Source organism: Phytophthora infestans, genomic scaffold (genome assembly GCF_000142945.1).
Source record: "Phytophthora infestans T30-4 supercont1.19 genomic scaffold, whole genome shotgun sequence".
Taxonomy (NCBI): Eukaryota; Oomycota; class Peronosporomycetes; order Peronosporales; family Peronosporaceae; genus Phytophthora; species Phytophthora infestans.
The window spans coordinates 2082935-2095638 of record NW_003303740.1 but is presented as its reverse complement, the minus strand read 5'-3'; the positions used below and the strand labels follow the sequence as shown (position 1 = coordinate 2095638).

Here is a 12704-nt window from a genome sequence, read left to right as displayed (position 1 = left end):
AATTCCGAGCGAGTGTTGCCAAGACCGTCGGCTAAGTCCATTTTATGCATGTTGGGGGGTATAATTGTATAGTCGGTTAGCCAGTCGGGCAAAATACTCACTTCCATTTTACAATCAGGAATTCTCTTTGCACCTCACATTTGAAGTTGCAAAAAGGAAGCTGCAACTGCACCTACCATACTCATTGAGCTTTTGCATCAACTGAATAAATATATGTATCTGTGGCTTGTGTCTTCCCCTCTCTCTCTCAACACGCCACTTCTCGTCAAATAGATTAAAGTCCTAACTTAGGTTCAGCGCAGGTGGTTGGCTTCTGCGGCCTTCTTAAGGAAGCGCACGAGGCGGTACGGGATGTGGTCGAAGCCGTGGCAGTGTGGGCTTCGCTGGCCGTCGCCGCCCCGCCCAATGGCGAGTACCACCATGCGATTCAAATACGCCTCCATCATGTCTTTTCGGTGGGCCTTGGTGGCCCAGATCTTCTCTACGAGGCCTGACGGGCGCTTGCTCGAGTTGCCCACGAACGCCGTGATGTCGTCGCAGTAGATGCAGCCGCGCGCAGGACGCGGCTGCTGCGCGTGTACCCAAATGTTGTAGCGGAGCTTAACGAACTCAGAGAACTCGCGCTCCAGCTGGTAGTCCGACTCCTGCGGACCTGATGGAGGCATCGGTAGTTCCGTGACGCTCTGACGGCGCTGCGGAGTCGTGTCGGCCGCGGTGGACGAGCGACAGTTGGCTGAACTGCGTGACGTGGGGATGCGGATCTCCGGGTTCTTAAGAAAGACCTGAACCACGTAGCAGAGCTTGCCCTTTCGTTTGACAGTCTCGTTCACTTCAACGTGGTCGATGGCCTTGAGGAAGCCCAGAGCGTCTGCTGCCTTGGCGTAGTGGCATGGCCACATGCGCAGCGGCTGCAGGTCTGGTACAAGCAGCATGCTGTTGGCACCGGACTTGCCGGGTGGCGACACTGGACGCATCTCGTCGCTCTGGGGGTGATGCATCATGCGCATTATTGCTTGGATGGTAGTTTGGTTGGCTTGGTAGTCGGCAGAACTGTGAATGGAGAGGTCAAATCATAAGCTGTGGGTGAGGACTTACTCGCATTCTTTCCGCTGCTCTCCACAGTATTATTTATAAAGCTGTACAAAAGCATAGAGGAAGTCATTCTTGAAAACAGCCAAAATTTTGGAGAGTTTCTTATTGAGTTATGGAAGGAAATACAATATAAAGGGAAAACTTTGTGCGTAGAGGTCTGCTTGTCTATGGATATCTGATGCGGCCGTCCCACCCATGGCCAACTGCAACGTGAACAGAACCGCTGCGCAGGAATATGGCGGGAGATGAGCTCCCAGAGCTCGTGAGTCAAGTTGACTGACTCAGTCAGCTCTTGCATGGCTCAAGCACTCACCTCGCTTTGTTATTATCGGATTATTGGATGATAAATGGATGTCTGCTGTTCGTTTTCAGCAGCGTAGCGCCCTTCTTCGAGTCAGCACGTCGCAAGCACGCGGCCAATCCTTCGTCACATTTCTTGGCTATGCCGCTTGGCTGCACCGTCTGTGCTCTTCCCTCGCTTTATCTGGTGTGGTAAACACCACTGGTCGTCCAAAGCTAAATTCAAATGTAAAGTACATTCCTATCATACTTCTTGTACATGTATCTACAGCCCCTGTAGCACAGCCCTGCCTTCGCGCTGGAAACCGCGACCCGAACCATTTCCCAGTCGCTCTTAATGAGCTTTTAGGATAGGACGTGAGAATTGTAACGCCGGAAATATCGCGCGCGTCGATTGCCAACGTGACACCTCGCTGCTGGATTTGTGCTACAGTAAGCATGCACTTCAACGTGCAACTTGTGCTTCGCAAATGCGGTACAGCGACGCAAAATAAACAAGAAAACACTCCAGGATTCTGGTTTTAACCTCGAGGTGACCTCGAAGTTTGCTCCAGAGCTTATGCTACATGACTTTTGTCATGAGCTGTCAAGGCAAACGATCGCCAATCTTTTTTAACAGAAAAAATTGCTTTTTATAAAGTCTCTTTTTTATATCTGTTGCTGAAAACTGCTCATGGTACCAAATACTTCGATACTACTCGAGGTCAAAAGGCTGACACGAAGAAATCTTTGTCAGGTTTTGACAGCATTCGCTTTTGCCACACTTTGCTCTTTAATACGATATTACTCTGCGCTTGCGGCGCCAAACCTTCTCACTCGCTCGACCATTTTATGCCAATACTTTACAGACAACAAATTCATTCTAGACATCGGTGCCCCCGACAGTCTACGGCGAGGTACAGATATTCACAGCCGCAGCAGGTTGACGAGTTGCATAACAGGTATCGTGTGTCAATTGTGCTTTCATGCGTCATCGCGGAGGAACCGCTCGACCAGTGCAGGAATCGTCATATATCCATCGCAAGTGTAGTAACGCCGTGAGTCTTCCTTTCCACCGATGGCCAGCTCGATGTATTTGTTGATGCCCTTTCCCAGCAAACGACTGCGCGTCTTCTTGCTCTTGACAAATAACTGGATAAATAGTCGTGGCTGCGAGAAGCTGGTCACGAGGAAGTCCATGTTCTTGCTGCAATATTTACACGCAGCCCCACCGTCATGCTGGCGCTGCGCGTAGCTCCACATCTGGTAACGCAAGTTAGAAAAGTCGCTGAAACGCTTCTGGACGGTGTAATCTGGTTGGTCTCGTCGCGATGCCTCCAGTCGCTTGTTGGTCGGGATGCGGTTCGTGTGGTGCTTTCGATAGACGTCGATGAAGTAGTAGACGACGCCGCCGATCTCCGCGAAGTTAGTGATCTCGACATGATCGATTGCTTTTAGCACGCCGATGGGCTCCACTGCGCTGGACGAGCGGTGTGGTGTTAGGCAAACAGGTGTGAGGGGTGGTGCCCATGCGCGCTCCCAGAAGGGAACCATGACGGAAGGGCGGTGATGCCGACTCCGATACAGCAGCGACGCACACTTCGGTGACAAGCAGCGAATTGAGAACTGAAGCTCACTCATGTGGCCAGGCAAAGTATTTATACCTGACATCGTCCATGTAGCAGACACCTGGACCATCAAAGCGGCTGGGTGTCATGTTTGCGTTCTCTGTACGCTGCACTGGGCGACACTATGGAACGCAAATATTCGGGATAGGCGGCCAAGTAATGTTGACCGGCCACCTCCGCCCAGTTCCCGTGTCTCGGAGCTCACTTGATGGGAACTGAGGACGCAATCAAGGATCCCGAGATGACTCAATGTGCTGATGGTGCAAGACACTTCGAGCACGACAGATAGTTCTAGCAAGCGAGCTGATACCGGTAGTTGTTTCTATAAATGGAAACAGTATCTCAACGCCTACGCACAGCTCCAAACATTCCTTAGTCTACCAACCTCCAGATACTGGTACATGTATCAAATAATACTAAAGCACTCAAGACCGACAAACGTCAGGCAGTGGCCACCGAATGATACCGTCGTCATTGGAGCTGAAAATTGTGGCTGGTAACGCGCAGAACCCAACAGCCAAATTTTGGCCTACATGCCAAAACAATTGATGGCAAGAAAGAGAACACTAACAACAAAATGAGTGATATCCGATTCACGTGAAGCTCACACTGAACTGAAGTCGTATGAGAGCGAGCATGTACTTAAGTATTCGACAATTTCATCAATTTTTCGATTTTTTGCAGATCAGGTTTGTTTAACTTGATCTCACCTAGTCATCAATACATGTACCGTATTTCGCATGTAGAGAGATGCACCTAATGTTCACATAGCCGGATAAATATATATTCAAAAGACACAATCAAATTATGCAGGAACCTTTTTTCCTTTACAAAAAGTGTATTTACACGACGGCTACGTCAGCACTCACGTTGCCATCCTCCTCTGCGGTGAGCCATCTATCAAAATCGTGATCTTCGTCAGTACTTAACCCTACTAGCGATAGTCGCTGCAACTCCTCCACCAAAGACGCAGCCGCAAGGCAGTCGGTGTCGAGACGCAAGTCGCACTTCTTGTACCCGTAGCTTCTTCTGCACCGTGATGCCCTTGACCGTGTGTTTGGTCTGGTGGCGTCCCTTACCACCGACACGAGGTCTGCCCACTGGGCGAGGCTTCGTGCGTGACATGGCAAATGACCGACTGCCGGCGCAAATTTTGCCGCAAAGACTTAGTTGGCTTAGGAATGGTGCATCTCTCTACATGCGATTTCCTCAATTCAAGATAGCCGAATGTGATTGGTCAATATCTAGGTGCATCTCATATGAGGGTGCAGCTCTCTACATGCGAAATACGGTACCTCACTTTATTAATTTGGAAGTTTCCCTGGATCACAAGTCACAAGCATCGATAACCTGTATGTTCGTTTTTCTCCTTTGGCAGACCATCGATCGGCGTACGAATCTCAAGCAGTCCTGGAGGATATGACCGCAATTTTTATTGCAAAGCTCACGGAAACTCTTAAGCTAAAGATAATCCAAGTGAAAAGAGTTTCGTGTTTCGACGAATCCAACGTTGCTGACACAGAAGTAAAGGGAGCACAGTTATAAAAATTAATATTGATTGATGCCAACTTATTGTGCTCAAGTAATCACGGTTCTTGCAGATTATCTTGAAATAAATACGCCGTTTCGAGGCTACTCGACACCACTACTTATGCGTTCTCCTTCTCAAAGAAGCGATGCACCAAGTAGGGAATGGCCTGAAGACCATCGCACTCCAAGCTGCGCGGTCGAGGTTCTGATCTGCTGCCCAGTGTGAGGTTGATGAACTCGTTGCAGAACGTCGACATCAGCTTTTTGCGCGTGTCAACACCAGTGGTCAATTTCACGAATAAGCGCGGCTGTGACATCGAGTGCACGATGTAGCTCATGAACTCGTCACAATACTTGCAGCCTGTACAGCTCCCCTCATGCTTGCGCTGCGCATACGACCACACCTGGTAACGCAGGTCGGCGAAGTCGTTGAAGCGGCGCTCTAGCTGGTAATCGGGCCGGCCACTGGAAGCGGTCTTGGCCGTCTTGAGCGTTGGGATGCGTGACGTGCTACGCTCCAGGAACACGTCCAGCACGTAGTACACGACGCCGTCACGCTCAGTGGTGTGATTGATCTCGACGCGGTCGATCTTGGCCAGGAACGACAGTGGCTCTGAAGCCTTGGACGACAAAGTGGGCATGACCGGCACGGGTGACAGCGGCTGCCGTCGTGATTAACAGATTGTCGCTCATGGTGGCAGTGGATGCGGAGGACATTGTCGTCGAGCGCAGTATGTCTTTTGGTGGTTGAATGGCTCGAGTACGAACGACTGCAGCAGACAGTCTTATGCGTGAGACGAAAAATGAAAAGTGAGCCAAATTGGGCGATCTGTTTGTGTTGGCTGTCAAGGTCACACCCGCTGTCCTCCCTGCCCCGTCTCGGACGCTCTACCAAGTTGCCAAGGGCGGACAACCGTACAGTTACCCATCATTAATGGTGATTTACCATGAACCAATCCGCACCCATTGGTTGAGACGACGTACCAAGCACCAAAAGTGTACTACTCTGTAGTGTACTACTGTGGCTCAGATCACTTCAGTACAGTACCAGACTGCGGGAGCAGCCAATCGCCTGAGTGATTCGATTGGGGTGAGATGCTGACCATGACGCTCAGGCCATGGCTTGCCACGGCCTGAGCATCGCTCTGCTTGGTGTCGCAAGAGCTCCGTCCCTCTTGTGCCTCAAGAACCAGGGTGCGATATACACGTGGAGTAGGCAGGCACGGTGTGTGTATCTGCTTGCGAGCCGACCACTGCTCAGCGCTCTGCGTAAATGACCAAGCCTCTCTTACTAATAATACGAGAAAGGCACAGTGAAAGAGAGTTTACTCTGAGATACTAAGTCGATAAAACGTTATCACTGTGGAGATTTCACTTTTCCAGCGATCTTCTGGCGATGTCAGCCAACCAATTACTGTACTGCTTGTACCGTATATGTTAGGATCGCTTCGTCGTGCTGCTTTGCTAGAAGGCCCGCCTCAGAAACATCTACCTGTACAGGTATCATGTTGCAGGTTTGTTCCGCAAGACCGACGCCGTCTTCGGACGGTATCCATATTTTCTTCTTTATTAAATGCACAACGTCTGTGAAGAACCATTTATTTTACTTGTGATCCAATCAGCGCGTAAGTTCACTAATGGCAGGCGAGCGGTGTAAATGCTGATTTTTTAAGCTTAAAAAGCCCTCGGACACGCTTATTTGTACTTAGAAGTACCAAACAAGACAGCGGTTTGACCATTGTCGTGTATCGCGTAATACATGTATCGATAAGTCGTCTGCGACGAGGCATTTTGCATGTCACTGGTACAGTAAAAACTTTAATTTTGGGAAAACGTCAGAACGTGTATCATCCTGAAACGTTTTGTCAGTATGTGTAAAACGTGTGTCAATAAGTGTATGGGCTGCCATCGGTATTGACAGTATGTGACAGTCTCAAACAAACGCCAACAGGTGTATGAAAGTGAGGTTTGTGTGTCAAAATGTGTAGTTGGCAACCGTTTGGACGTGTACACACACTTTCAGCCGTGTTATAAAGTGTCGGTGTATGCCAATGCATTTCACGCTAAAGATGTCTTTATACCGATAGAATCAGACATCACTCAGAGTTCCGAATGACTACCTGCCGTTTTCACAAAGAAACCGGGACGCCCCAAGACGAAGCGCATAGGAAGTGTTGGAGAGGACGGTAATAGATCTTCACGGAGTTGCTCAAGTTGCCATCGGAAAGGCCACAACAAGCGTTCATGCACGCAATCGGATGGCACATAACACATTCAAAAAGAGTGTCCCTCAGTCGCTATAAAGCAACAAAGAAGTCAATTTCGTGTTTTTTTGTTTCGTTTGAGCATTTAGAAGGTCACTCAACTCCGGATTTTTTATTAGTGTCCCTCATTCGCGATCGAGCAATAATGAAGTCACTTTCATGTTTTTTTGTTTTGTTTGTGCATTTAGAAAGTTACTCAATTCCGGGTTTTTGCGTTATAGTAACCCTTAAGAAGAATCGTCACTGCTAACGATAGAGTCACCACAGCATCCATCCGCACCACACTGGCATTTAAACCATAATTCATCGCCATAATCAACAGTGACCTCGCTCTCAGCTCGAATATCCTCCATCGTAACGACAACCACCGTGACGAAGCGGCGGTTTTGAACCTCGTAAAAACGGCAATTTACCGCACAGGAATGATTCATGAACCGCGTAATGTTTCCCTTGATATTCGCCTCGATCCACAAGTTCTCCTTGCGCGACGACCGCGCGGCCAAACCGATGGTGTAGTTGCTGGTTCTTTTCTTGTCCTTACGGTAGTCGTGTGTTGTCAACACACCAGCGTACTCAGCAACAATACTTCCACTTTCAATATCCTCAGCCGTGAAAACAGAGTATCCAATATTTCCACGCGCTAGGTGCAGGCCACTCACAGCTCTCAGTCGATTGCCACAGTCAGATCCGTTGAGGCAGTTATTCCGAGCACAAAATATGCTACCCAGTGCATTTGGGCAACCATCCAGTCGGCAAATTGTGTCGCAGCCACACCAATCCATCGGCCCTAAATCGGGTACCAAAATTTTTGTTTGGGTTCTCGGTATTGGTTATCTCCATTACATCAGAAGGCCATGGAACTACGTCATTATCTTTCTGTAGGAGCAAAATGTTCGCTTTCTCATTTTCGCCCGTCTCAGAAGCTCCGTGAGAACGTTCGCTAGACCTGCTGTCGTTTTCGTCGCTGGACTCGTCCAAATAAATTATATCTGGTGTGACAGTCCAGTACACATTGTCGATTTCATCGTGACATCCGGTGTCAACGTCGTTGCATTCAGTCTTGTCATGGCTGCTTTCATCACCACTCTCCATTAAACTAATAATCTCACGAGGCGAAATAGGCGGAGCGCAATACTCTTCGCGATATTCATTTGGCTGATGTGCTGTATTAGAGCCACAATCACTAGCTTCATCACTCACTCTCTCTGTATCTTCATTGTCGCTAGTATTATACAAAACAATCACTTCCGGAAGGTTAGCAATATCTTTGCCAACAGAGCCTACTTCACAATGCTCTGGGGGTAAAATACCCTCTCCTGCCTCCTCGGTTAAATCGACCAGGTCCGTAATGAAAGAAAGTGCTTCATCTTCACGTCGGCTCTCCGCCCCAGTCTTCCCTACACGCGAAATACACGGGCCTCTGTAGCATGGCCCCCTCCAGAAGGAGGCAAACTCGCCTAGCGCCGCCCGTTTTCATCACTCCACAGCGGTAAGCCCGCTTAGAATCTCGGACTGGGGCCCGCCTCTTCATGTACCGCTGTTTCCTGCTCTTCGCCTTGAAATACCCGACTTTAGATGAATGCGCAACGCGTGAGATGCGCTCTTGCGCTGCGTACACCGGCGCAGTTATCTTCGACACCGCAGCAGCTCGCGCCATCTCGGCGTCCCTCACTTGCTGGAATGTGATTGTCTCGTAAATGGGCCGAGTCTATTGTGCTGAACAATGGGTTTCGCCCTATTTATCCCCAAAACTTGTGACAGTACGTGTGCTCGGTTCAAACCTGCCGGTGACCATCACTCTGACTGGCTCTGTAACCGCGTTTGACAAACGTTTGCCCAATTGATACACGTTCTGACGTTTTCCCTTTAATTTTGTACATGTACAGAATCACGGTACGCATGTAGTGCGTCGCTGTCGCCTTGAGGCGGGCAGAATCCGCATCGCTGCCTGACTCAGTGATGGTGAGCTGACACTGACAATGCCATCCACGGAGGACTGCCGTTCACGCGAAAGTGAAACATGAAACCAGCGGTTCGCACCGTAGGATTCTGGGACACCACCTGCCGATGTCAAACGAGAGACTGGTGCTGGCTCTACTGCCGAGGAAGCAGCCAGTAGCTCAGTGAAGACTTGTTTGCTCTTATCTTGCTCGCACTAACGAGTCTTTGCTGCTACTATTATATCGCACCCTGCTTCTTGAGGCACAAGAGGGACGGAGCTCTTGCGACACCAAGCAGAGCGATGCTCAGGCCGTGGCAAGCCATGGCCTGAGCGTCACGGTCAGCATCTCACCCCAATCGAATCACTCAGGCGATTGGCTGCTCCCGCAGTCTGGTTGTGATCTTGCCGAGATTATTGGGGGGGGTTGACATAATACTGAACACGTACAGTACTGTACTGAGGTGATCTGAGCCACAGTAGTACACTACAGAGTAGTACACGTTTGGTGCTTGGTACGTCGTCTCAACCAATGGGTGCGGATTGGTTCATGGTAAATCACCATTAATGATGGGTAACTGTACGGTTGTCCGCCCTTGGCAACTTGGTAGAGCGTCCGAGACGGGGCAGGGAGGACAGCGGGTGTGACCTTGACAGCCAACACAAACAGATCGCCCAATTTGGCTCACTTTTCATTTTTCGTCTCACGCATAAGACTGTCTGCTGCAGTCGTTCGTACTCGAGCCATTCAACCACCAAAAGACATACTGCGCTCGACGACAATGTCCTCCGCATCCACTGCCACCATGAGCGACAATCTGTTAATCACGACGGCAGCCGCTGTCACCCGTGCCGGTCATGCCCACTTTGTCGTCCAAGGCTTCAGAGCCACTGTCGTTCCTGGCCAAGATCGACCGCGTCGAGATCAATCACACCACTGAGCGTGACGGCGTCGTGTACTACGTGCTGGACGTGTTCCTGGAGCGTAGCACGTCACGCATCCCAACGCTCAAGACGGCCAAGACCGCTTCCAGTGGCCGGCCCGATTACCAGCTAGAGCGCCGCTTTAACGACTTCGCCGACCTGCGTTACCAGGTGTGGTCGTATGCGCAGCGCAAGCATGAGGGGAGCTGTACAGGCTGCAAGTATTGTGACGAGTTCATGAGCTACATCGTGCACTCGATGTCACAGCCGCGCTTATTCGTGAAATTGACCACTGGTGTTGACACGCGCAAAAAGCTGATGTCGACGTTCTGCAACGAGTTCATCAACCTCACACTGGGCAGCAGATCAGAACCTCGACCGCGCAGCTTCGAGTGCGATGGTCTTCAGGCCATTCCCTACTTGGTGCATCGCTTCTTTGAGAAGGAGAACGCATAAGTAGTGGTGTCGAGTAGCCTCGAAACGGCGTATTTGTTTCAAGATAATCTGCAAGAACCGTGATTACTTGAGCACAATAAGTTGGCATCAATCAATATTGGTTTTTATAACTGTGCTCCCTTTACTTCTGTGTCAGCAACGTTGGATTCGTCGAAACACGAAACTCTTTTCACTTGGATTATCTTTAGCTTAAGAGTTTCCGTGAGCTTTGCAATAAAAATTGCGGTCATATCCTCCAGGACTGCTTGAGAATCGTACGCCGATCGATGGTCTGCCAAAGGAGAAAAACGAGCATATAGGTTATCGATGCTTGTGACTTGTGTTCCAGCGAAACTTCCAAATAAATAAAGTGAGGTATACTCCGATGACTAGGTGAGATCAAGTTAAACAAACCTGATCGACTAATTCTGCAAAAAACAATTGTTCTGGCATAGGCCAAAATTTGGTTGGTACCAGCCACAATTTTCAGCTCCAATGACGACGGTATCATTCGGTGGCCACTGCCTGCTTTTGTATTATTTGATATATGTACCAGTATCTGGAGGTGTTTAAGGGATGGAATGTTTGGAGCTGTGCGTAGGCGTTGAGATACTGCTGCCATTTATACAAAGAACTACCGGTATCAGCTCGCTTTCTACTGTAGAAGTATCTGTCGTGCTCGAAGTGTTTTGCACCACCAGCATCTCGGGATCCTTGATTGACAAAATCGACAGGCGTATTGGTGAATAGTTATCAATAACCGACACCACTTATAGTGATAGGATCTGTTGAAATGCTTGACATGGTTAAGGCTATAAGCACCATACTACATCAACTGGAAGAGCAATCATGCTGTATTGGGCTAACTACATGTAGTCTACCATCGAGCTCCTGGTCTTTGCAGTGCCTCATCTTGGAATTAAATACGAATACTTAGGCAGTGAGTTGTGCGAGTCTGTCCGAATAACGTGAAACCTTCGATCGATTTCAGGACACACTCACAACGGAGACTATGACTCATTGCGGAAGAAGCGCTCCATTACGTACGGGATGGCTTGGAAACCGTCACACGAAATGTTGCGAGGTCTGGGCTCGGTCTTGCCACCGACGGTCATACAGAGGAACTCATTGCAGAATCTCGCCATCAGTTTCTTGCGCGTGTCCACACCTGTGGCCAGCTTGACGAACAACCGCGGCTGGGACATGGAATGCACGACGTAGCTCATGAACGCGTCACAGTACTTGCAGGCGCATCCGTCCTGATGCTTGCGCTGCGCATACGCCCACACCTGATAGCGGACATTGGCAAAGTCATTGAAACGGCGCAGCAACTGGTAGTCGGGTCGACCTGTGGACGTGTTCTTGTTGGTCGGGATGCGAGACGTGTTATGCTCAAGATACACATCCAACACGTAGTACACGACACCGCCGCGCACAGTGGTGCGGTTGATCTCAACGTGATCGATTTTTTCCAAGAGCGCCAGCGGTTCTGAGGACCTGGAGATTCGAGTCGGTGTGATGGTCACAGGCGACAAGGACTGCAGGTTCGGCATCGCGGAGGGAATTCCAGACGGCATGATCAACGAGTTTGGCTTGGAGAAAGTGACTTGAGTGCTTGGGCTCCGACTGAGACTGAGTGCGTGTCGTAGGCGAAAGTTCACAAGTGATCAACACGACGACGAATTCCGCTGTCCTGGCAGGACTCCTGCAGGGTGGGCGATCACAACCGTAACCATGATAGACAGTGTGCTGGGTTGCCCTTTCCCCGCATGCGATGCCCCAAGCAAAAGTGCAGGGGGGGTCGGAACATGTCCAGTTCAACTGGCAGTTGGTGTCGTTGGTGATTTGAGCGATACATGTATTACTCTAAGATGAGTAAAAAAGAACTCCTAGTATTAATAGAAGCTCCAGGGATCACTTGGTTTCGCTTTACATAGGGAAGCTTCAAAATGGTACAAGTTCCGCAGATTATTACCCTTCCTTGGGCGAGTTGAAATTCTGCGAGGTGCGATAATCCTATCAAATTTATCGTGTCTGGCTCACAATTGTGGCTCCTCTTCAAGAGTCTCAAGAGGCTCTTGAGACCGAGCCGTGACTATTTACTTACCAACCGTGATAAACCGTATCATTGCTCTCGTTATTGTGGCAAAAGCGTTATTTGACACAAATATCCGAAAATTATCCCACAGAAAATGATAATTCGACCCGTACGCAAGAAGCAGGTCGATTTATCATTTCCGCCGTCATATCCTTACGGATACGGATCGGCGCACGAAGACTGCGCTGTGCTGCAGGTTGAACGTGTAGTTCAACGACCGTGAGAACGAGATGCACAGTACACAGTATTTTCCACAGCGTTTTCGAAAAGAACGCAAGCCCTGACATCAGCTCAAATCTGTGTCCTCCCAAAGTTTACAATCACAGCTTCGTGCTTCGCCTTTTTGGCACAACATTCAACCGTTTTGCCTTTATCACGTGCAAGAGCGAAATATGTGGCTGAAATTTCGTTCATATGTCGCCTTCGCATATTGCGCGGTGATATTTCGTGCCGTCTGTTGCTCGAGTGGCAAATGATCCGGTTGATTCTGGCCAATCAAACCGATTCATTGGCCT

At 49.4% G+C, this 12704-nt stretch overlaps 5 protein-coding genes across 5 annotated transcripts; 1 reads left to right on the top strand and 4 right to left on the bottom strand.

The window, feature by feature from the left end:
- Positions 1-293: 293 nt before the first annotated feature.
- PITG_11259 (uncharacterized protein) lies at positions 294-1048 on the bottom strand (the record flags this gene model as incomplete). Its single annotated transcript, XM_002901972.1, has 1 exon — positions 294-1048. One exon carries the CDS (start codon positions 999-1001, stop codon positions 294-296), a length of 708 nt encoding a protein of 235 aa, XP_002902018.1.
- Positions 1049-2355: 1307 nt separating this feature from the next.
- On the bottom strand, positions 2356-2925 carry PITG_11258 (uncharacterized protein; the record flags this gene model as incomplete). The annotated part of the gene is made up of 1 exon (XM_002901971.1): positions 2356-2925. The coding sequence occupies one exon, from the start codon at positions 2923-2925 to the stop codon at positions 2356-2358; it is 570 nt and encodes a 189-aa protein (XP_002902017.1).
- A 4183-nt stretch (positions 2926-7108) lies between these two features.
- On the bottom strand, positions 7109-7575 carry PITG_11257 (uncharacterized protein; the record flags this gene model as incomplete). Its single annotated transcript, XM_002901970.1, has 2 exons — positions 7109-7119; positions 7212-7575. 2 exons carry the CDS (start codon positions 7573-7575, stop codon positions 7109-7111), a joined length of 375 nt encoding a protein of 124 aa, XP_002902016.1.
- Positions 7576-9590: 2015 nt separating this feature from the next.
- Positions 9591-10112, top strand: PITG_11256 (uncharacterized protein; the record flags this gene model as incomplete). Its single annotated transcript, XM_002901969.1, has 2 exons — positions 9591-9625; positions 9767-10112. The coding sequence occupies 2 exons, from the start codon at positions 9591-9593 to the stop codon at positions 10110-10112; spliced, it is 381 nt and encodes a 126-aa protein (XP_002902015.1).
- A 989-nt stretch (positions 10113-11101) lies between these two features.
- PITG_11255 (uncharacterized protein) lies at positions 11102-11644 on the bottom strand (the record flags this gene model as incomplete). Its single annotated transcript, XM_002901968.1, has 1 exon — positions 11102-11644. The coding sequence occupies one exon, from the start codon at positions 11642-11644 to the stop codon at positions 11102-11104; it is 543 nt and encodes a 180-aa protein (XP_002902014.1).
- Between the last annotated feature and the right edge of the window lie 1060 nt (positions 11645-12704).